Source organism: Ostrea edulis, chromosome 1, assembly GCF_947568905.1.
Source record: "Ostrea edulis chromosome 1, xbOstEdul1.1, whole genome shotgun sequence".
Taxonomy (NCBI): domain Eukaryota; kingdom Metazoa; phylum Mollusca; class Bivalvia; order Ostreida; family Ostreidae; genus Ostrea; species Ostrea edulis.
Window position 1 is genome coordinate 42,697,819 of NC_079164.1, and position 25,766 is coordinate 42,723,584.

At 34.8% G+C, this 25,766-nt stretch overlaps 1 protein-coding gene across 2 annotated transcripts; it reads left to right on the forward strand.

Moving 5' to 3' along the window:
- Nucleotides 1-762: 762 nt before the first annotated feature.
- Nucleotides 763-25,126, forward strand: LOC125655556 (BCAS3 microtubule associated cell migration factor-like). 2 transcript variants are annotated; one of them, XM_048885882.2, is made up of 22 exons: nucleotides 763-917; nucleotides 2,115-2,169; nucleotides 2,768-2,843; nucleotides 3,155-3,255; nucleotides 3,719-3,800; nucleotides 4,339-4,402; nucleotides 4,675-4,785; nucleotides 5,354-5,430; nucleotides 5,596-5,672; nucleotides 6,086-6,169; nucleotides 6,782-6,946; nucleotides 7,198-7,428; nucleotides 8,560-8,653; nucleotides 8,990-9,139; nucleotides 9,301-9,564; nucleotides 10,784-10,943; nucleotides 11,708-11,808; nucleotides 13,871-13,971; nucleotides 16,846-17,039; nucleotides 18,194-18,315; nucleotides 18,445-18,618; nucleotides 24,554-25,126. In XM_048885882.2, exons 1-22 carry the CDS (start codon nucleotides 850-852, stop codon nucleotides 24,673-24,675), a joined length of 2,673 nt encoding a protein of 890 aa, XP_048741839.2. In that variant the 5' UTR covers nucleotides 763-849; the 3' UTR covers nucleotides 24,676-25,126. The 2 variants fall into 2 exon arrangements, with proteins under 2 accessions (XP_048741839.2, XP_048741854.2); XM_048885897.2 differs by lacking the exon at nucleotides 7,198-7,428.
- Nucleotides 25,127-25,766: the final 640 nt, after the last annotated feature.

Sequence of the window (25,766 nt, forward strand, 5' to 3'; positions counted from 1 at the left end):
TATGGAATCTGAGTAGATATAGTTACCTATAGTATATGATGAATGGAGAGGGAGAAATTCATTACCATCGTTTGCGATAAAGTCTAGATCTGTTGAGACTCTCGCATTGAAGTCACCACATAGTAAAATGTTTCCCCCTAGGATTTACATGTATAATGTGTTATTTCTTTTTTAATAGTCGGTAATATCGTAATCGATACCATTTGAATAAGAGGAGTTTTCTGGAGGGTTGCATATATCATACAAATGTATAAATCTTGATAAAATTGAAAAAAAAATCCTTTTTCAGTTTTATCCACTGAAAGTCAGCTTTTGTGTGTTTTAAAAATTTTATATGAAGTTTGAAATCATTTTTACATAGCATCTCTAACCCTCCAAAAGTTCTATTATTATGTTTAAAAGCAGATCTACAAGCAAAGTGACTACATAACTTCTGTAGTAGTTTCCAATCTTCCAGGGGATTAGTTGTTCATAATTTGCATGAATTTCAGGCAAAATAAATAAATAAAATTAATGTAAAACTTTCCAGTTTTTTGCTTTGATATAGGCCTACAAGCCTCAAATGCACCACAAACACATGTAACCCCCACGCCATCCTTTTCTAATAACGATACTGGTCAAATATTTGACGCACACATCCAGGATCCTCGAAATAAAAGATATATTTTGGTACAATGATATTATACAATTATATTGATCGACATGTATGGATCCGCCACTTAACCGGAAATAGAACTCTTCAATTGAACGCTTCGCGGACAATCCAAAACAAATGTGACGTCATATGTGTTCATTCTCTGTTTAGGATTAGGAGAGTATGAAGCATTTAATGAAACATATAATGTAGATATGGCTGCTGATTCACCAAAGAAAAGTGTAAAATCGAATTACAATGTCACTAGACCACAAGCTTTCAGGTAAATACTGAATCGTTTGATTTCATGCTCTAGCATTCGTTATGAAATATATGGAACAAAGTACATGTTTGTATTTTGAATTTACTATATATTATAGGGTAGTTTTAATGGGTATTATTTCATTGTTCTGGTCTGCACTTTGCAGAATTCCCCAGATACAAGGGTATAGAGTGGCTAAAAGTGGCTGTTTAATCATGCAGAAAATTTATTCAAATGTGGATTTCCCTGTCCCACACAAGTAGATAATAAAGGATTATTTTTTTTGACATTTTACCCACAGTTTAGTGCATAATACTTGAAATAGATTTTTAAATGTTTGCCTCAAAATATTTGATAAGCGTAACTTCAGATAAGTGCATATATATAAGTAATCTGACCAGAGAAATCAAATACAAGTGAGATATCACCTACCTCCCAACCACACCCCATATACCTCTTTGGATCATTGTCTCATTGTGATTCTTATCTCTGAAACTTAATGAAGAACATGGAGGACAATTTTGGGAACAAGTTATTAATGGATTTGTACAGAAAACATAAAGCATTTCCCCTCCTTTTTATTATTTTCAAATGCCCATTATTAGTATAAGTGTGGGATAGGGAAATTCCACCGAGGGGACAAGATTTGCAGTCTAGGACAAGGCTTTGCTGAGTCCTAGACAGCGAATATTGTTCCAGGGGTGGAATTTCCCTGTTCCACACAAGTAAATAATAAAGGATTATTTTTTTCACATTTTACCCACAGTTTAGTGCATAAATTCAGGAGCATTGTGAAAATTCTAAATCATCAAAATCCTCATTTGAACTTCAATGCAAAAACTAATGAGACAGACAGAAAGAGTGTACCTGAAAATGGTTTACATTATAAGTGTAAACTATTAAAAAAACAGACAACAACAACACAAACAACAACAAAAAACAAGGTTGTCCATCAGAAAGCTATATCAAAGTGAAATTTAAAGAAAACAATACAAAATATTTTACTTCATCATGTAACGCAAATCATAGAAAATATATGGCATCACAGTCAAATGACGTCGCAGCAGTGTGAGACAAAAAATCTCACATGGCTGTCTAACACTGGTAAAGTCGATCTCACAATGGTGATAATGTGCGAAAAATGAATCTCTGTGGTAGGGAATTTTTTCAGCTTGTATCAGATGCAAATTAATAGCGGAAAACCTTTATTATTTTCAGTGAAAAGAGTGTGATGGAAAGTGTTGTGGATTTCATATCAGATGTTGTACCACAGGTGAGATAGGTGTTGATAGTATGCTTAAATAAAACTTGGTACTGAAAAGTACACACTATGATATAACACAGATGTGACATTAAAATTCATCATACCTGTTTTGCATGGTGCAAGTTATTCCTTCTTATTCCTCATGTAAACACTGAATAGTGATAAATGTTGTGCAACCTACTTTCGTCCTAGTCAGGGCTGTAAGACTCTAGTGCCCATCGCATTAGCCTGTTAAACCAACAAAACAAGTAAAGCAAATATCTTACTAGTGATAACTGTAACACACTAATCTTAGTGATGGTGTAGGGTAACATTTAGAGAAATCCATCATGTTCATAAGTAAGTTATGCTGAAATAAGATTTTCCTCTTGCATCAGTATAATGTCAGATCAAACAGACTCCTTGCAGGGAAAAAAGAGTTCCAACTCTTGGTACAGTAATGCAAAAAGTTGAAGATCTAATGCACAAAATTTTCAATATATATATATAATATAGCATATGTATGTACGTATTCACTTTTTCATTTTGGTAATGGATAACATTGAAAGTAGTTTTGTAGATATATATTTATGCAAAAAGCAATGACGTTTAACAAATTCTATTCTAGGCTTATACTGGAAGCACAAAATGTGAGGACAAGGAGAGGATTCAGTGGGTCCACTTTGCCAATTCAGACATCAATGGTAGAGAACTGATTTTGTGTTACAAAATGGCACCAGATAAAAAAAAATGCAATACTGAAATTTTGAAGTTGCCTAGGAATAAGTGGTGGAAAACTACAAAATATTAAAATGGGATTTTCAAATAGACTAATTGTTTATTGTGCTTATTATTCATTTGTATTATCATCATCACATTTTCACAATTATTGTTGATTATGTAAATGACAACAAGACTTATTTTTGGAATTGTTCCATGTTAAAAAGAGAATTTATGTATTTAATTTTCTTTAGTACATGCTTGACTCGCATGATTTTGAAATTTGAATTTGCAGATGTGTCCTCCAATCCTGATCTGAACACAAATGAAAGTAAAGGGGTACCTCTGTTGTTGATACTGGGCTATGGAAATGGTGTCCAAGTGTGGAATATAGCGGTAAAAATAGTTGTTTCTCATTACTTTTGTTCAAACAGAGCTAACTTTTGCATCAGATTATGGCTCCCAGTTAAGGAATATTCTATAAGCATTGCAGCAGTGTGCAAATGCAAATAAAGAAGTCTGTGGCAGATTTAGAGGGCCTCACCTTTTTTTGCAACAAAATTAAAAATAATGTGAGTTAAACTCCAGATTTGGCATCCAAAAGGCAAAATATTTTGACTAATTCTTGATTTTCACTTGTAAACCCCCCACCCCCCCCCCCCCCCCCCCCTCGGAAATCCTGGATTTTCCACTGCAAGTATGGTATATATTTTGATTCAGAATACTATCATGTTGATATGTTCCTGTAGATACAACTCTGGATAAATATTCATATCTACAAAGTATTCTGTCATGTTCTTGGTATACAGCAATATTGATTTTCATTTTAAACATAGATGTTAATGCTTTTTCATCATAGACTAATGGAGAGGCCCAGGAGATATTGTCACTGAGACAGGGACCAATCAGAATCTTCAAAGTCTTGCCATCGCCAACACAAGGTTTACATCAGCAATCGTGTCTGCTTATTCAATTGAATATTTGCTAAATTCCACATTCTATGACATTTCATATCTTCTTAATCCCAGGCCTGGAGGTTATAAAACTTTTACCGTACTCATACTCAAACTCAGCCATGTTTGTTTTGAGTACAACTCTGAGCAAGCTCCAAAGCATACTCAAAAAATCTTGAGCATGTACTTCATTTGAGTATGAAAATGATTTTATAAAAGTTTTATAACCTTCATTTTGAGTACGATTTAGAGCACGGATTTTGAGTATGCCAGGATTCTATGTTGGAAATCTCAGGGCATTAAACTGTATTTTTGTTCAGTGTTACAGGAATTTAAAATGAAGAAGAATACAGACAGATCATATCATTATTTAAAAAACATTGTTATATTTAAACTTTCACATATTGCATTTTATTTGCTGACTGATTTACAAATTTGTGCTCTATCTCGTCATGAAAAGAAATATTTCCACATGAATGTATGTAAATAAAGAGCTCATGACCCTCTGACTTGTGTATGTTTGCAGTGTTTGAGGATTGTGATCAGTTCCATTACAAGAGACCACTAGCCGTACTGTGTGATAGTACCAGGTGTGTACACTCTCAAGCATCTTAATGTTATGTCCATCACTGCAGAGGTTTCAAGCCACCAAAATATAGAGACAATATGATGCCTTATCGTGCCCTCTCATTTGTTTTTTTATACAGTTTTAGAAGTATGTCTCTTTCCTCATCATTTCTGAATACACAGGCTTTTTCATACCAATGATAAAATTAAAATGATACTAGACATAAAACAATCTGAATGTTCTTTTCCATTCCTGCTTTTGATTGTATTTTGTTTCACATTACACAATTTTCAGTGCTGGACAGCCATATTGCTCTGTGAAGTTTGTTTCTCTGAGGACTGGAGATGAAGTTCATAATGTCAGTTTTAAAACTCATCCAGTGCTGAATATTGAGTGTAACAAGAGGTAAATCTTCAGATAATTACAAAACTATACACACATTGTGTAAACAGAAATAGTGAATAATCAGAGATAAATGGAACTCTTCAGATAATTACAAAACTACACACACATTGTGTAAACAGAAATAGTGAATAATCAGAGATAAATGGAACTCTTCAGATAATTACAAAACTTTAAAACACACACATGGTGCTACAAACAGAACATCTCAACATTTGATACAAAATTGGGTTTGTACAATGTTGCTAAAGCTGGATTTGGTGCCAAAATTTACTTACAATATAATTTTCCATTGTATTTAAGACTTGCTGCTGAATTGTATAAAAACACTATTACAGGCTATACAAAATTCAAGATTTCACTACATCTGGATCAGGCAAATTTCACTTAAGCTGAAAATGCAATTTAAATGTTTATCCTTTATATATAAATATAGTTTTTCAGTTTAGAAGTATCAACATACAGTGTATAGTGTATGAGTAGCTCAGAAGTGCAGAAGAAGTGAATTGGTACTATCATTTAGATATTCTCTATACATACATTTGAATGTTAGTTCATGAACATTTTGCAGAGTGATTGTGGTGGCATTTCAAGAGAAACTCAGTGTATTTGATGCCTGCTCACTGAGGCAATTATTCTGGGTTATGAGTAAGTGGACTTGCTATTTATTCCTTGTGAAAATCTAATTTTAACAACAAACAGTCAAACAATCTTCATCTTTTGTCATGATTTTTATGTACATGTATTTTTGTAATTGCGTCATAGAATGGTAATATTGTATAAATCTGTAGAGGATCACCTTTTGTATTTTAGATTGTTTTCCTAACACTGGTCCAAATATAAACCCAATCGCTCTAGGAACCAGGTGGTTAGCGTATGCAGACAAAAGGGTGAGCATCCGTACTCCTGCTTTACTGCTGAGGAGATCTAATTTAATATACGTAGATCAGATTTATGTATGATTTCTACATGCAACAGGAAAGCAGAATATCATAAAACATCAGAGTAGATGTGCATTATGTATTAAACAGAATTAGACAGTCAGGCATTGTTTTTACAAGGTAATTTGATTGTAAATATGTGCGTAAGCTATGTTAATGATGTCATATGTTAATGATGTCATCCGATGATCATGTTTTATGTATAGATGGACTACATCAATGAATGTACTGATCCTTTATTATGTGTTTAAAGGTGAAAAAAATATACATGTAAGATTTACTATTATTCATGTATGGGTCAATTTAATATTGATGTAAATGCATATTGGATATTGTGTTTTATTGTGACTATTTGTTGACAGCTTGTTCCGATGCACCAGTCCTGTGGGGGTATGTCGGGGGATGGATCTCAATCCTACGCTGCCACAGTGATTAGTGCTGCCAGGGTAAACATTGATTGAACATAACATTTAACTTTGTTTATTTCCCTTTAAGTGACTGAACCAAATGGGTAGATACTGACTAAATTTTTATTTTGAAATATTGCTGTTTCTGTGAAGATTTTATAGAAGATGTTATTGTGCATATTCACCAAAATGATTGGTTCCCAAGTGATATTCTAATGAAGGTTTACAACAAAATTCAGTTAATGTTTATGGGTTTTTTTAATTTTATTTTTTAATTTTTTTTTTATTAGCATTGTCCATTGTACAAATAGAAATTAAGTGTTTATGGTTCTTATTCCTTTATCAGTGTGTGTTTTACATCTTATTTTGAATAAAACAAAGTTGAGAGTAAAGATTGGGGGTTGAAGTTTTTAATAAGGGAGGGGTACTTTTGCATAGGAAACTACCTGGACAATGTGCATGTATCTTTAAAAGTGTATAAACATATTTTCTCATCAATACTATCACAATCAGCTTTAATTTTTAAATAATATGTAAAATACTGGTAGTTAAAATTTGAAGTATTCATAAAGCTGTCAGATTTGGAGGTTCTATCTGCATGTAAGAATCAACTTTGATAGGAGCAACTGAAGTCACTGTATATTTCTGCAGGGTGCATTCAAGGGTCTGACCATGTTTGGAGAAGCCATGGTTCACAGTGTAACAGGAACAAAGCCCTCTCCAACTCCAAAGAAGTCTGACTCCCCTCCCTTGGACAACGGTCATCGACCAGGCATTGTGTCCATCATTGACACACAGACAGTCATTGGGGATCACGTAAGGAATCATTTTGTGATGTCCATTTAGTACCTCTGACATCTATTTGGTAGAAGAAGAATGTTTGAATATTAGAAACTAAGAAATTAGTTACTTCATTTTGTTTATTTTAGAATCACAGTGTATCTACATGTGCAAGTTGACATGGTAACAGGGAAAAAAAATCACATTTGTTTTACATGCTATTGATAATATATGATGTAACATTATCTCCCTTAGCATACACTCAATAGTACACGTCTTGATTCCAGTTCTGTGTTAGTGAGGACAATGATGGGGATGGACTGATTGCTCATTTCCATGCTCATGCTAACGAACCTGTATCTTGTATGACCTTTGACACATCTGGAACACTGCTGTTAACGGCCTGTAAATTGGGTCACAACTTCCACGTGTTCCGAATCATGGCCCATCCCTGCGCCTCATCAATGGGAGCTATACATCATTTGTATACCCTCCACAGAGGAGAGACAACTGCAAAGGTCTGATTTTGTGAACCCAAAGCTTCAAACTTACATACTGTAAAAATATGAGAGATAGGAACACCTCTGTAACTACTGTACATTTATCATGAATAGTAAGTTACTGTAACTACTGTACATTTATCATGAATAGTTTGTTACTGTAACTACTGTACATTTATCATGAATAGTTAGTTACTGTAACTACTGTACATTTATCATGAATAGTTTGTTACTGTAACTACTGTACATTTATCATGAATAGTAAGTTACTGTAACTACTGTACATTTATGATGAATAGTAAGTTACTGTAACTACTGTACATTTATCATGAATAGTAAGTTACTGTAACTACTGTATATTTATCATGAATAGTAAGTTACTGTAACTACTGTACATTTATCATGAATAGTTTGTTACTGTAACTACTGTACATTTATCATGAATAGTTACTGTAACTACTGTATATTTATCGTGAATAGTTAGTTACTGTAAACCAACTATTATTCGCATGCGAGAAAGTTCCACGAGATTCGAAGTAGCCGCAAATAAAAGTTGTTTTACAGTATATTGTTCTCCTTAAGAAATGAATATGTTATAATTAAAACCAGGTAGTGTCTTTATAACAGTGTACAGTATGAAGAAGATTAACAGTATGTTTACCAGTATTTCACAATCTTACAATTGTAATCACAATATGGCAGTCAACTTAACTGTTGAGTACATGTACATATATTTGTATATTCTGATAGCACTGTAGTACTTTCAAACAAAGGAATATCTAGGTGTGGTTTATTTAGAAAATGATATTGTCAGTGGTAGCCTTTATGATGTTTATTAGACAGTGTAAACCTGTTATTTGAAGTGATGATAAAAGAAGATACACACGGAGCTGATGCATGTTGTGCATTCCACACAATGGTCATAAATGTGCTTATAGGGGAATCATTGTTTTATAAGGGCCCAGTTTTCATAGATGGCCCCTATCCCATTTTAAACTTCAATGAAATGCACAATTTATATCGAGTTTCTACATGTACAGAATCCATATTCATGAAATTACATCTTGAGGAAGTTAAAATCTTTACAACCCATGAAAAATTGTCCCCCTCCCTTGTGATGATTGACTGTATTATTTTTCCTTTTGTCAGGTGGTTGACATGTGTTTTAGCCATGACAGTAGATGGGTGACAGTCAGCTCTCACAGAGGAACAACTCATCTCTTCCCCATTACACCATATGGAGGTAAATGTCACTTCACAGGAAATCATCAAAGAAGTTGTATGTTTTTGTAAAATCACTATTTACATTGTATAACAATGGTGCATTTCATGAATATGAATGAGAAAAGAATGTAAAGCATATAACCCTTCAAAATAGATTAGAAAATGAAAAAGAAACAATGTCATTGGTGCACTTTGTTGCAATAACTCATGAAAATTACTGTACATTTGGAATTTGCTATGGAAACTTGGATTTACTATACTATTGGTACACATTTTCTTTTTAAGCAATTTTTGCAGACTTTACATAGAACTTTTGGTAAACAACCCTTTTTGTATATGTTGTACATTTCATCAGGCCCAATCAATACCAGAACACACTGTAGTCCACGGATTGTAAATCGAGCCAGTCGCTTCCACAAGAGTGCTGGCCTGGATGAAATGGATCACAGTACGGGTAGAAATAGTCCAGTTCAGAATGCCTCCAGCAGCCCAACTTCTTCAGGAGGTAGGTTCCGTAAGCATATACATGTATGTTTTGTTACAGTACATGATTTACAGAAATCAATTAAGTCATCACACAATGAATAGGTTCTATTCACCAGAGTATTTATTTCTGTTGTACAGGATGTAATCATGATTTAATCCTGTTAACTGAATATTTTGTAGGGCAGTATGACAACTATCCCAGCCTCCTGAGACACAACGCACTCAACAATAGCATCGGAAACCCCCGACTTCCCCCATATCCTCACCCCATCACTGTGTATCCCCTGGCCCAGATAAAGCAGCCCCTGATGGCAGGGCGGAGCAGCAGTAAGACGGGAAGCCCCTCCCACATAGCCTCAGATAACTGGATCCTTGTTACAGCCTGTTTCTCTACCCCCCGCGTTTGGGTGGGAGGTTGTCCTAACTTGTCTGTAGATAGGAGAGGTATTGCTATTATTTTGTCAGTAATGAAGTAGAAGATGCTTATAGCAAAGTGCTGGTGAGGAACAATTTTGATTCATTTTTTAAATGCTATTTATCATACCCAATAAGGTCATAAGATGTTTTAAAAACTACAGGGAATGAAAATTGCTTTGCTGTAAGCATAAATTCATTACAAGCATGTTAGCTGTAATGGTGTGGATAACATGGCAATATGTTACTTCCATGGCCATCACAATATATTTTCGGTGATAATCTAATTCTGTAACATTGCTATGTTTAATACTAAATGTAAAGCTTTTGAAGATTTGAAATAATAGAACTGAAGTTTTACTTAATATCTTCCGGTTTCTTTTTTTTTTTTTTTTTTTTTTTTTTTTATACATACGCATGTACTCTTACCGATCATTATGAAAAGTAATTATTTATACCTAGTATTTGATTGGTAAATTGCTCTTAAACATCGATTTGTAGGGGTGCAAGATAGCAGGTGCTCTACTCTTTAGAACTTTTATTATATACCCATCAATAGTCTGTGCTTTGATACTGTTGAATTCACCGAGTGTGATCTGACTTTCAGGATCATCACATTGTGGTGATCTGAATCTAGATCATGTCTCTCTGAAACTGAAGATGTTGAAATGCATTAACACACGCTTTTGAGGAAAGTAATCACATAAAACTGTGTACCTTAAAATAGTTTTACTGTATGTCTTTTCACTAATTAGGAATACATTCATTATTTTATAAACGTGTATTTGGCAATGAACAAGGGGTATATAATAAATGTATCATTACTATAGTAACTTGATCTGAAGAATTGGATCATGTCTCATTGACAGGCGCGGATCATCAGATCAAACGAGATACTAAGCGTCTCATTAGATCTAATGACTCACACCTGGCAACTCAAAGTGATCCAACTCTTCAGATCAAGTTACTGTAATGATAATATATGTAGATCTATGTAATTACATGTTAGTAGTACATTGATAAAACTTTAGATATATTTTAAAACACAAATTCTAGTTCCTCATTTTTGATAAAGGGTTTATCGATTCTTTTAGACTTTTGAAAAAATGTTTTTAGCATCTGTATGTGAACAGGAAATTCAGATTGGTACAAATGAAAATCCTCAAGACCAAGATTGCTATACCAATACATAAAATAATTATTTTAGCATATCATTTCCAACCAAAAATCTAGTATTGCTTTTTTGTAGAGGGCAAGAGAGCAGCAGATTCTCTATTTCTAATGAGTCAGACAGGAACCTTAGTGGAATATGTGCTGGACCCCAAGTCTAAGCAGGTGACAGAGAAAATAACTGACGGCACTCCACTGGATTTAACCATTACTGGATATACACAATGGCATCTGCAGAGGCAAGTTAATTGGTTAATTGGTTGCTGGTTCTGGATGTTTGACATGATATTGTGCATTTCATGGCCATCAGAATATATTTTCTGTAATAATCAAATTCTGTAACATACCCAAATTTTGATGTGTTTAATATTATAAGCACATCTGAAATTGTGACCTACAACCAAGTTCTGTTTCCAAACTAATATAGAAATACTTAAACAATAGAAAATGTCCTTCTTTGTTGTTTCATCAGGTGATGAAGGTACACTGTAGCCAGCATTGCAGAAAAAATGCTAACCCTCGTAAGAGGGTTATGCAAATTTTTTGTGCAGTGATTGCTACCTTCATCACCCGATGAAACAACAACAAAAAAAGACATTTTATTGTTTATATTTACATTTTTATAAATTAAAATGTATTGTTTAAAAATATAAACTAGAATTAAGATCTAAAATATCATATGGTTGACTAATTTGTTACATTAAATGGAACAGCCAACGCACCCTTTGACCTTGATGACACTCCATATTTGGTAATGATTTTGCAGACAGGTTGTACTAGAAAACCAGATCGAATTAGTTTGCAACAAATATGTATTTATTGCCGGATGAAAGCAATGTCAATTTCAAAAGAAATATAAGAGAACAGATTTAGTGAATGTAAATATTATAATATTAATTGATATTTATTGAAAAAGTGTTTATACAAAGTACAACACAGATCAAATTTTTAAAAAATAATCTGTATATCATGCATTTTATTTAATTACATTTATTTTATACAGATCGAAAACATCTGATGAAGTAAGGCCCCCTCTGGTCAACAACAACCCCCTCTTTCTGGCCTCTGATGCTGTTATGACACAAAGACCTTCATCATGTTCAGGTGAATAACTACATCTAATGATCATGATTGTTGATAAATTTTCCATCATCCCCACTTTCATAAAAATGCATGGACATTAAATCTCTTCCATGTGTATCAAAAACTTCAACATGACCAGTGACATTTAAACAATACAATGCTTTCTTTGTTGTTTCATCAAATGGGTTATGCAAATTTTTTCTGCAATGATTGCTACCTTCATCACCCGATGAAACAAAGAAAGACATTTTATTGTTTATATTCATATTTTTATGTATTATTTAAAAATATAAACTAAAATATCACATGGTTTACCCATTTGTTACATTAAATGGAACAGCCAATGCACCCTTTGACCTTGATGACACTCCATATTTGGTAATGATTTTGCAGACAGGTTGTACTAGAAAACCGGATCGAATTAGTTTGCAACAAATATGTATTTATTGCCTGATGAAAGCAATGTCAGTTTCAAAAGAAATATAAAAGAACATATTCAGTGAATGTAAATATATCATTTTGTATGCATAGTCCATGCATAGTCCATGTTACATTTTGCAATGGAGGCCTGAAATGGCTACATATTGTTTTATTTATAACAAGAGAGCATTTGAAGATGGTGACAGGAAATCCAATAGCTTTTCAGTTCTTAATTCTACTAACTGGTTTTCATTTTCCCAAAGTGGTTCATATTCTTTCATGAATGTGCAATTTCCCAAATCCGCTAGAATGCTCCTGGAAAATAACATGTGCTTAACTTAAAAAATATCCTGAAGCCCCTCACTAAGACCAACATTTAAATTAGCAAAAATAAACCCAGCCATTTCTCAAGCAAACTGAGCTTTGTGTTATTTTGATTGACCCAATTAGACAGACATTGATGATCAGCTGATCAGTGGCTTGTGTTTGTAATTTGTTTAGTACAGGGTTATAATTACAAGCCTATTACAATAAATAATGGCTTGAATGTACTTATTAATGAATTAGTTCCAGGGATTTAGTATGCCTAAGTCTGCCATATTTCTTATACTTTAAGCTTTCCATGCCGCCGACTTGGTGTTATAATGACGCAACCTATTATTACAAGGCTCACTAATCAATAAGCAAAATTAGTTACTTAAGGTTGAATAATGGACTCCTAAACCATAAGTAGTGCAGATTATCTGTATTATTTTCATGTATGTAAGGGTGAAGGTCATTGAAAGTGGTACTGATACCCTCAAACAAACGGAATTTTTTCTCTACAGAGAGTAAATAGTATTATAAATTCAAATATCTAATAACCAAAATGGGATGAATTAATTACATTTTACTGGTTTGAAAATATACTGTCATACAGGTATGAAATTGAAGATAACAATAAAATGTACATGTATCATGATCATGCATATTAAATAAATCTTTAATAATGTAAACTAATCTTGTTTTCTATTTTGAAAGTTAAGGCTGGGATTGAAAGTAGCAGTTTTAATTGCTTTATATGTTTTAAAAAAACAATGTTGATGAAAATCTCCATGAAATGACCCCTTTTTATTTAAGGTCCATCTTCGGGACTGAATCCAAGACTGTATCACATTCTTTTCAATTTGAAAATTTAGAAATTTTCAATTTTAAACAATTTTGTGCACCTGAGCTGGTGTAGTGTCGTGTATTTAGAATTGTGTACTACATGTATTCCAAAGACTATAAACTGTTTGGGGAAATTATATCAGAGGATATGTTTCCTTCCGAATAAATGTCTACAATTTCTTGTACACATTGTTAGATTTTTGTCTTGCTTCAATGTCTTATTTTAACCCACTCAGTTTCAATTTTAAAGTGTTATGTTTTTGTATAATTACATTACATAAGTACTTTATATAACAAATTTGCCATTGAGTGTTGATTTGCATTAATGGTAAAATCATGACTGCTATACTCTGAAGGACTGACATCTACATAATCATATTTAGGCAATGCTTTTGATTTTGCTAGAGAGACCTCTCATGAGTTGATGCGAATATTGACTGCTCACTTAAAATAAGGGATCAGTGTATATGCATTTCAGCATGCAGTGGTTTGAAATACCTATTTTATTTGACAGATGGCAGTGACCTATTTCCTGTAACCAGACAAGATTCCAGGGACAGTCTGACTTTAGAGCAGGAAAACAGAGTGGTGGATCAAGAGGAATGGCTGTCTCAGGTAAAGAAGGTCTCAGAGTTGAGAAAATTTTACTCGAACTGGTAACAACATGATTACCAGGGATGTAAAAAATATCAACCATTCTTATTCAAATATTCAATGTTAGTATTTGAATATATTTCAATATTCGATGTGAAAACTCCCATTCATTCTATTATAACATTTACCTATTAATATGCATTGTGTCATTTTATTATATATTTCTTTAGAAAATTTGTTTTATATGCAAACATTTCTAGGTGTATATCAAGGCAATTTATTTCCAATGTTTGAAAGAAATTAATTTACTTTGGACAAATAAAACTTAACTTTTAAATGTTTTGAAGCTCCAACATAGGCAATCTCGTATGATCAAGATAAGGGCAAGAACGATAACTCTATATTACCTGCACTGAAGAGAATTATAACCCAAGGAGAGCAATAATATTAATAAAATGTTATGAAACAAACACCCTGGCCTCAAATTTTTTGTTATTAACTAATCTTCTGATGATTTTACAATTTCCCGACAAAGTACAACACACGACAAACAAGTAATGAATGCATTTATTGGGTTGAATTCAAGAAAATGAGCATTGTACAACAATAACGATCAAGAGAGTAATTTCTTTACTTTTGTTTAGAAATATAATCTGATCAACAAGTTCCCTTGACAGTTGGTTTCGTAGCTTAGTGATAAGAAGGCCGTCTGAAGAAAAAAATCTTTCAGATAGAACGGAACATAATGGCAACCATTATGGCAATAATTTTTTTTGGCCAGTTTAGACAGAATAGGATATCTTTCCTCTTTTTCCCACCACTATATCAATGCATCCTTGTTAGGTTGGATACGTTCGCTTGTGTAGTTTTCAAGCTTATTAGGTCACCTGAATTCATTCAGGTGACCTATTGCTATCTGTTTTTGTCCATCGTCGTTCGTCGTGCGTTAACATTTGAACATTTTCAGCTTCTTCTCTGAAACCCCTGAACCAATTTCAACCAATTTTGGCATATAGCATCTGTGGGTGGAGGGGAACAGAAATTGTGAAATTTGTGGTCCCTGCCCCCCTGGGGCCTGAGGAGTGGGGCAAAAACCATCAAAATGAGTGTATTTTTAAAAAATCTTCTTCTTTACTCCTGGACATCAAGAAGCCAAACTGTGGGCATAATTATAATGAGCGTTGAGCCCTCTACCAAAATTGTGAAATTCATGGCCCCTGGGGCAGGGGTTCTTGTGTTAGGGTGGGGCTCTATTGTTCATATAGTGAAAATGTAGAAATTCTTTGAAAATCTTCTTCTCTGTCTCTGGGTATTAAGTAGACAAACTAATAGCATGGTAATGATGAGCAATGATGCCTCTTTATACCCCCCGCAACAAGTTGTTGGAGGGTATACTGGAATCGGGTTGTCCGTCTGTCCGTCCGTCCGTCTGTAGACGCAATGGTTTCCGGGCTCTAAAGCATTATCCTTTCCACCTACCGTCACCATATCATATATATGGACTACCCATGGGATGAAGATGTTCCCTATCAATTTTGGGGTCAAAAGGTCAAAGGTCAAGCACACTGGACATCAAAGTAGCAATATGGTTTCCGGGCTCTAAAGCGTTATCCTTTCCACCTACAGTCACCATATCATACATATGAACTACCCATGGGATGAAGATATTCCCTATCGATTTTGGGGTCAAAAGGTCAAAGGTCATGCGCACTGGACATCGAAGTAGCAACACTCAGAAAAGAGGTAGTTTATACCTATTACCAACACCCTTTGGGAGATTGGGGTAAGCGGGGGGTATTCTTAGTGAGCATTGCTCACAGTACCTCTTGTTAAAAATTGTGAAATTCATGGCCCCTGGATCAGGGGTTCTGGTGCTAGGGTGGGGCTCTATAAGTCATATAGTGAAAATGCATTATTTCTTTGAAAATCTTCTTCTCTGTCCTTGGGTATTAAGTAGACAAACCAATAGCATGGTTATGATGAGCAAGGATGCCTCTTTCAAAATTGTGAAATTCATGGCCCCTAGGTCAGGGGTTCTGGTATTAGGGTGGGGCCCTATTGATCATATAGTGAAAATGCATTTTATTTCTTTGAAAATCTTCTCTGCTGCTGGGTATTAAGTAGACAAACTAATAGTATGATAATGATGATCAAGGATGCTTCTTTCAAAACTGAAATTTATGGCCCCTGGGTCAGGAGTTCTGGTGCAAAGGCGGGGCTGACCACATAGCTATTCAATGTTTCTTCCATCCAAAAGTAAAATTCTTATATTTAAACACAAACCTAATTCAAACATTGGAATGTTGTTACATGATACTCAGGTGACCTATAAGGCCCCTGGGCCTCTTGTTTTCCTTTCTCATATGAGAACTTTATAAGTTACTCAATCCCACTTGATTTTCTTTATCGTTGTGTAGGTGGTTCATGATCTTAATTTTGTTTTATACTGTTATGAAAAATATAACGAATATTCAAATGATGAATTCTGAATTGAATGTCAACTCATCGAATGAATATTCAAATATTCATTGACATTACATGTACTAATAAATACACCATGGTGTTGGTAGCCAACTTTAACGTGAGTGTAGGACTTGGGTATATACAGGTATATATTTATGAATGAAACTGGGACTCGTGAATACATGTATCTGATAATGAAAATGGGACTTGCATATATAGTGTATCTTTTGATGGAAATGGGACTTGCTTATATGTGTATTTTTAATGAAAATGGGACTTGCTTTATATATATGTACTTGTTAAGGAGAACATAGCTCACAAGAAATCAGTATCTTGTGATATTTTTTGTGTTTCTTTTTAACCTATACATGTGAGTTAAAGATTTAGAGTAGACACATTGTCATGACTGGTGAGTGCTTAATTCTGTGACAGGTTGAAATCATCACCCATGTGGGTCCTCACCGCCGTCTCTGGATGGGGCCACAATTCTCATTTAAGACGTACCAGAATGTCCAGAATACCACTGTCCTCTCCTCCCAGTCATCAGCGCTCTTGTCACAGAGTCCCGAAGTCAACCTGTCCAACATGGATGTTACCTCAGATGAGGTTGACCTAGAGAGTCTCAAGTAAGATACATGTAAATTTTTTCAGAAATGAAATTTCATATGTATGACTCCCACCTTGTTGCAAACGACAAGTGATGTGTTATATAGCATCTGGGTTATATCTAATGCAGCCCCATCTCATCATTAATAAAGACTGTAATGCTGTGTTGACTTCACTGGGGTGGGGGGAGGGGGCATCTCCTACAAAAAGGAGCAGCAAACATGATGAAAAAAATTACATCCGTTTATTCTTGCCTACAGAATTGCTTATTGCTGATCATGTATGTGTAACTGAAGCTGTTATTAACCAAGTATACTAGTAGACTTAAAAAAAAACGTGTTCTAAAAATCAACTTGAACGTAGGAGTTTTCTTGCATGCTGTAAAGGTAGGCCATGTAAAAGCATTCATGTAGCTCACCCTAACCAAAAACTCCAGGTAGATTTCTTGATCAGATTGTCCATCTGGTCATTTTGCTACATCTGGACTTCTCTAACATTGTTGGATATCCACAGCTGACCTCATCTTCTATTCATCATGATGAGATCAGCCATGGATATTCGATGATGTAGAAGCACTGGATCAATTTTGACCCGGGACATAGTATTCCAGGTAAACAGAATTCAGATGAAACAGTATAAGAATTGTTCCTTTCCTCAAATGGGAAGATTATTAAAGAAAATGGAAAAATATCCTTTTATCATCATGGGATAAAATTAATACGAGAGTTTTCTTATATAGTATATCAAACTGTGACCCTTAAGACTAGGATAGGGCCACAATTAGGTGCAAACTTTTCATAGATCTAATATTTGTCAACATAAATGCAATTTGTTCAAACAACAACCCAAAATCCAGAATGGACCTAAACAGATTTCCTGTGGAGAATTATTCAATATTTCCTTTTCAATATCAATAAATGAAATACTAAAGCATTTTTGTTTGGTAGTAGTCCAGTTGTAGCCATGACTAAAGTATTGGGAAACGAGAAAGTTCCAAATTTAGGTGACTCATAGTAGTGTCATACCCATAGACCTCTTATTCAATTTCAATGCAGAATGCATTATTTGATTTCAGAGCAGATCTATGACATGTACAATTTATTTCAACACCTAATTCAGTTCTGATTACTGATAACAGAAAAGACATGTATCTAAAAGTGATTATCTTCTGCAGAATCCAACCAGCCAGATCTAGTCCTGTAGCCATGCCTAATGCTCGCCCTGCATACAGACGAACAGGAAGTGACACTGCATCGTCTCCAGGAAGAGGCTCCACCCCTCTACTCATTGAAGCAGGTCAGTGCTCTACAGGTCATGCCAAAAATAATACCATGGGGATATAAATACTTTGGACCTACAGAAATTTCATGTATGTTGTCAGTGTATTTTCTGACAGGGTCTTTAACAATTTCTTTTGAATTCCAGGTAGTTTTGATCAGTCTCCAAACCTTTGTGATGTGTATAGTAGTTGGGCAGAGTCCACTGTTGCTAAGCAACCAAAAGGATGTGAAGAATTAGATGAGAAGATGAAAGAAAACTTGGCAGAGGCGATGTTAGAATCCCCCATGAAGGAGGGGGGTCCATCATCTATATCACATGGTATGTTTCAGACAGTCCTATGAAGGAGGGGGGTCCATCATCTATATCACATGGTATGTTTCAGACAGTCCTATGAAGGAGGGGGGTCCATCATCTATATCACATGGTATGTTTCAGACAGTCCAATGAAGGAGGGGGGTCCATCATCTATATCACATGGTATGTTTCAGACAGTCCAATGAAGGAGGGGGGTCCATCATCTATATCACATGGTATGTTTCAGACAGTCCAATGAAGGAGGGGGGTCCATCATCTATATCACATGGTATGTTTCAGACAGTCCTATGGGTACTACTACTTGGCCATCCTCATCTTATTTTTTAATCATTAACAGGAGCATTGTATTGCTAGATGTCCTTGGTAATTGTTTTCATTATGTAATTAATTTACTTACTGGTATATATTCAGATGGTATATTATTCCTTTCTTAGAAGGTTTTGTAGCAGACAATTAAGACATAAGAACATCCATGTATAGTTTTTCTAACTTCATTGGAAAGTGAAGTGCAGTTGATCATGTGATTAAATCCTGTAATACCCAAAGGGAGTGAAAGTAGACTTGATTAAGTGCCAACTGCATTTCATATTCTAATGAAATAATAGAAATGAAATCTTATTCCTTATATTAAGATTTGTTGTTTTTCATGTTTTTAAAAAGTTATTGAAAAAAAGCTGTGGGGGCTACAATACTAGGGCAATGTTACTTGGTTAGGGTTGCAGTTAGGGTTACATCTAAGGTTAGGGTTGCAGTTAACGAGGCCAAGTACAATTTGAATTTTCGCATTCTGCGCAGTTGTTGTGCATCATTTCACTTTCATGAAGTCGTAAAAAGTGAACTCTACAGTAATGTAGATATTTTAACAATTACCATGTTTTTTAAATAAAAAACTAAAGGACTGTTAATTCATGTTCAAATATAGTAAATTCTAAAGATGATAAGAAAAAATTGTTTTAAAAGTGGTTTTACAGCTTGAGAAGACCAGAGCAGACGTCGGACAATATTTCCTGGTGGTTTGAACACATGGGGATTATTACAAAAAGAAATTATTTATAGAAAAAAGTTTGACGTCGATCTTTGTCCCATGCACAGATAAAGTCAGATCATTGATTTTAATATGTGTTATCATATGCATGTATATACATGTATATTTTCCCCTACCTGTTCATATCTTATTTCCAAAAGCCAAGGGCCCTCAAGGGGCAGCATGAAAATACACACAAATGTATAAATACATCAGCAAAAAAAAAGGGGGGGGGATAAGTGATTACATGACACATGGTTTAAACACAATGTCACTGTTATTTTAGATTGCATATATTGTTCAAAATAAATTTCCTAAGTGTATGCTCTGTTCTAGTTTACAAGGGAAAAATAATAGCAATATTGAAGATAGTAAATAAAATTTGACGCATATCTATTGTAGAACACTTGTTTTCATTAAAAAAAAAAACAACAACAAAGATCCGTCTAACAAAAATTATCTAAATCATTTTCTACACTAATATACTAGTATTAATGCTGACGTCACACTTTAACCTCACATTGCATCATACTCAACATGCATAGTGACGCACTTTTTGTGTATTCAAAGCATCTCATTCTCACTAAAATAATTTATTTTCTATCAAAAGGTCAATGTAATTTTTATTATCAAAATATTGTATACGTACGTTATTAAAACGATGAGGATTGGTGTTCTGATGAGAAAGAGGAGGGAGTGTTTTAACAGTTTTATTGTGCACCGTAGGCCTATATTTGGTTGGTAGATCCTCTAATAAATATCCCATTCCTATATAATCAGACTATGGGTATAGTGCACACGTTTTCCAATTACAAATTCTGTAATTTATATATTTCAAATCACATCTATATTGTAAATGTAGAGGGGTAAAACAATACACTTCATAGAGATTTTGATATAGAAATACTTGGGGCCTACTTTATTCCAACACACATGTATAATTGTAGTGCCCCCCCCCCCCCCCTTACTTAATGCATTGATAACAGATAAAAAGAAAAAGCTCCCTATTGGTTTTGGGTTAGAACATCATTGGTCAAGGTTAATGTACAGTGAGCAACATAAGGTCATCACCACATGTGTTTGCTCTCTATAAAAATTACTGTTCCAGTTTCAGTTTTCTGTCTCATGTTTGCTTCAGAAATAGCAGTTTTAAAAGTATTCAATGTATAATGATCATATTTCATATCTAATAAATAAATTGTGTGATTTTTAGCTCACCTGAGCCAAAGGCTCAAGTGAGATTTTCTGATTAAAATTTGTCCATTGTCGGCGTTGTAAACTTTTCACATTTTCATCTTCTTCTCCAGAACCACTGGGTCAATTTCAACCAAACTTGGCACAAAGCATCCTTGGGTGAAGGGATTTCAAGTTTGTTCAAATGAAGGGCCATGTCCCCTTTCAAAGGGGAGATAATCACAAAAATGCAAAATTGGGTAGGGTCATTTAAAAATCTTCTTCTTAAGAACGACTGGGCCAGAGGAGCTGACATTTACATGAAAGCTTCCTGACATAGTGCAGATTCAAGTTGTTCAAATCATGGCCCCCAGGGGTAGGATGGGGTCACAATAGGGAATCAAAGTTTTACATAGAAATATTTAGGGAAAATCTTTAAAAATCTTCTTCTCAAGAACCACTGAGCCAGAAGAGCTGATGTTTACATGAAAGTTTCCTGACATAGTGCAGATTCAAGTTAGTTCAAATCATGCCCCCCCCCCCCCCTCTCCGGGGGGGGGGGGGGGGGGATAGGTTGGGGTCGCAATAGGGGATAAAGTTTTACATGGGAATAAATAGAGAAATCTTTAAAAATCTTCTCAAGAACCCCTGTGCCAGAAGAGCTGAGATTTACATGAAAGCTTCCTGACATAGTGCAGATTCAAGTTTGTTCAAATCATGGCCTCCAGGGGTAGGTTGGGGCCATGATAGGGGATCAAAGTTATACATACAAATATATAGGGAAAATCTTAAAAAATCTTCTGCTCAAGAACCATTGGGCCAAAGAAGTTGACATTAACATGAAAATTTTCTGACATAGTGCAAATTCAAGTTTAAAAATCATGACCTGCAGGGGTAGGTTGGGGCCACAATAGGGACTAAGGTTTTACATGCAAATATATATGGAAAGTCTTCAAATATGGTCCATAGTGACTCAGGTGAGCGATGTGGCCCATGGGCCTCTTGTTGTAATCATGATATTATTTTAAAGGGTTTATCAAATAAAAATAATCCACCATAGGAATTTACAAAATTTTGATTACTGATTAAGATAAGGTTGTGGTTAAAATGTGAATTATGTGATTTTTATATATTAGTACTGGTTATATGTATCATATCCCCTGCAACAAAGTTGGAGGGGTGGGGGTTATACTGGAATAAGATATTCCATCTTTATGTCTGTAGAAGGATTCAGTGATTTCCATTTACACTTGGAGATATGGAATCATCATCATGGCTATCAATTTTTGGGACAGAAGGTTTAAAATTAAGCAAACTGAACACTGACTCGACTCTGCAAAAGTCATAAGGATTTCTCTTTTCACTGGAGTCACAAAACTTCATACATTGACTAGATATTCGGGGATCCCTATTGATTTTGGAATCAAAATTAAGGTCAAGAGAACTTGACTCTGATATAGGAAAATGGTTTACAGGCCATAAGTGACTTCTTTTTTCACCTGGATTCTCCGTACATCATACACACATGTTCACCATGTGATGAGGATGATCCCTATTGATTTTGGGATCAGATGGTCAAATATACTGGACACTGATATAGGAAAATGGTTTTCAGGGCTGCATTCAAGATCATCAGGGCTAGTCTAGGGGCTAGGTATGGTGTGCCATTTTACAATTTGGCCTCTTTGTTATTTAGAGTCAAAAAGTAGCTAATATTATCATTTTGTCGTCTTTTCGTTGTTTTAGGATGGAAAGTTGCTAAATATCAATTTGTTGTCTATTCGCCTCGAAATAACAAAAAGATGATAAAGTGTAAAATGGCATAAATCAGCCATCATACCTAGCAGCTACAATCTTAAAAGCAGTCCTGGCCTTAAGTTATTTATCTTTCCATCTGAAGTCACCATATTTCTTTTAAAGACTTCACTTGCCATGGAATGAGGATGACCCAGATGGATTTTGAGGTCAAAAGTTCAAAGGTCAAGAACACTGAACAGTGGTATAGGAAAATAGTTTCAGGGATTTAAGCAATTTTCCTTGAAACCATCAAACTTCACTCACAGATTTGCCATTGTTTCAGTGATAGAGAAGATCTGTGTACACTCCAGGGTCCAAAGATCAAGCAAACTGGACTCTGAGATAGGAAAATAATCTCTGGGTCATGAATTGTTTTCTTTTTGATCTTGGTTCACAATAGAAGCATAACACATCTTCCATTACCTTGATCTCTGCTTCATTTTAATTGTGCTCAGTTGGGGGTACATGGTCCGACTAGGACAGGTCTAGTTATCCAGGTATTTGATATACCAGGTATGTTCATATACATGTAGGATTAAAGTCATGATATGATGTATATAGTCAATAAATCAAAATGCTGAAATTTAAACATACTAGAGGGAAGGTAACAAGCACTGAAGAAGTGTTATATATTCTTTGATTTATAATGTAAGTTATAGCAAGGACCAAGAATTAAATGGTAATTGAATACCATTACTGTCAGTGTTTGATCTCTATCTGTTTTTCTATCTATCTATCTTTCTATCTGTTTTTCTATCTATTTCTATCTCTCTATCTTTCTGTTTTCTATCTCTGGCTTTCTATCTCTGTCTTTCTATCTCTCTTTCCCCCTCCCTCTCTTTATATATATTTCTCTCTCTTTCTCTCTCTCTCTCTCTTTCTCTCTCTCTCTCTCTCTCTCTCTCTCTCTCTCTCTTGTCAGTACTACTGACAAATATAACAGCATTCCTGTTACTTTGGCAACACGTTATCTTCAACTTTTCCTGCCTCTTTTAACCCATAAACGGCAACCCTAATAGACAGTGTCATATTTCCGAGCAACAAATGACTGGCTATTTTTTTTTACGTGTATAGATTTAAGCAGACGACTGCTTGAGGCTGGCTAGCAGCATCAGGTGCTTCCCTCTGTTTTAGTGTCATTAAAAGTCTTTTATAATTAGCAAACCAGGGAGAGACAGAATCAGTTATCAAAGACCAAGGTTGATTTTTAAGATGCCCAGAAATGCTAAGCGACTCACCTCGATCTTTTGATAACGCCTGATCAGTCATCCCAATGATCTGTCGGCGCGGTATTCTTCTGGGCTTAATTTCATGTATAGTTTATTTAATGCTATGATAATTTGAGCCCCCCTTCTCCATTATCTGTATACACACAGGGTACATCAATAACGGGTTTTGGATCAAGACTTTTTTATCAACTAAGGTAATGAGCGTGAGAGGCCGAGATCAATTACCTGAGATGAAATTATTAATCAACATTTTTGTTAATCCTCGTCATCAAGGTTTCATTTTAATCACTATTTACAACAAAAGATACAGAGGAGAAAACAGTTGTTGTGAGTAGGTCAGATTGTTGCCCTCGGCGGTTTTATGGCCGGGGGCTTTGACTGAAAGAGCTTTCCTTTCATTCCCTTAAGGAGAGTATTCTCGAAAACATTGTTTTGCCCGCCCCTTTAGGACAACTGGTCTTCTCAAAATTAAAATTGAGGACAAAAGATTTATTTTTATGATCACGTAATTCTACCATGGTTTCTGTGACATTTCATTACGATATGAAATATTTTCTTTGATCGCCACTGGGGTCATAAAAACGAAAATTATCAAAGAAAAAATATTTTGGTGCCATAAAAGTGAATACGACATTTGTGCGTAATAATGAACTATTGTTATTGTGCTTCCAATTTGAATTGTCATGAAGTAATACGTTTCGTTCCAATGTCACAGATGCCTTTATCGGCAGTAATGAGAATCTAAGCACCTCCTCGGGCTCCAGCATCGGTCTAACCCGGGAACACGCCATGGATCCCATGTTCAACACCAGCAATGAGTCGCCGGACTCCAGCTGACATTGCAAAGACCAGAAAATGCTTCAGCATGACCTCATTTTATTAGCTACTTGAAATTTCCACAAGCCTGTTGTTTTCTGGTGTAGCAAATTGTGATGTCAAGCATTTGATGATATGAAATTGATGTAAAATATTTATGAAATTAGATTTCCGGTACATGTTGACAATTAGAAGCAACAACAGTTATACAGATGAGCAATGGTGAGGGTACATGTACAAATATAGATCCAATAAATTATGCATGGATTTTAGATTGCATTATAAAGTGTATAGATACATGTATTGCCACAATAAGAAGTATCTATCATACAGCATATTGCATTTCAGCCCTTTGTTGAAGCCAATATAATTTTCAGATTGTTAATGTATTGAATATGTGGTTGTTATTTAATTGTATTTTCATGAATTATACGTACTGATTAATATGCTTATTAAAGATGTGATACCCCAACATTTTTTTTTTATATCAGTTGGGATGGTGATTTTTATTTTTTTTTAGATTTCAGATTTTGAAGGTTAAAAAAACCCAGAATTTTTATCAGTGCAAATCTGTGCAACAATGAGCCATTGGTTAAAAAATCAGGATGAAAGAACACTGCTCACCATCATTTCATAAAGCAATGACAAAATACATGTACATTGGATGATAGTGAATCCGTACTCTGTTGTATTCAAGGATCCAGAAAGTTTTCCGGGGGGGGGACCCAGAAATTTTTTCGAGGGGGGGGGTGAATTCCTTTCAGGGGATACAACCTATTTTACGGACTTTTTAGTTCATTTATTTGGGAATAGGCACATATACAATATAAATACAAGACAATATCACAGAGGAACACATAGTTAAAACAAAAGTTGTTGTTAAATATATAAGATAGAAAGGTAAACTTTAGCAGCTACATTATGTACAAGGTATTTGACTTTTAAGAGCACAGTGAGTAAATTAATGTATATGCCTCTGCCAAGGATAACCCATGAAAGCCATATGGCTTATTTCCAATGGGGTCCTAACACTTTTACAGCTGAAAGTGTATAACAAATAGACAATGTATGTAATATTTACAACTCTTCGGAGAGGGGGTCCAGCTCCCCAT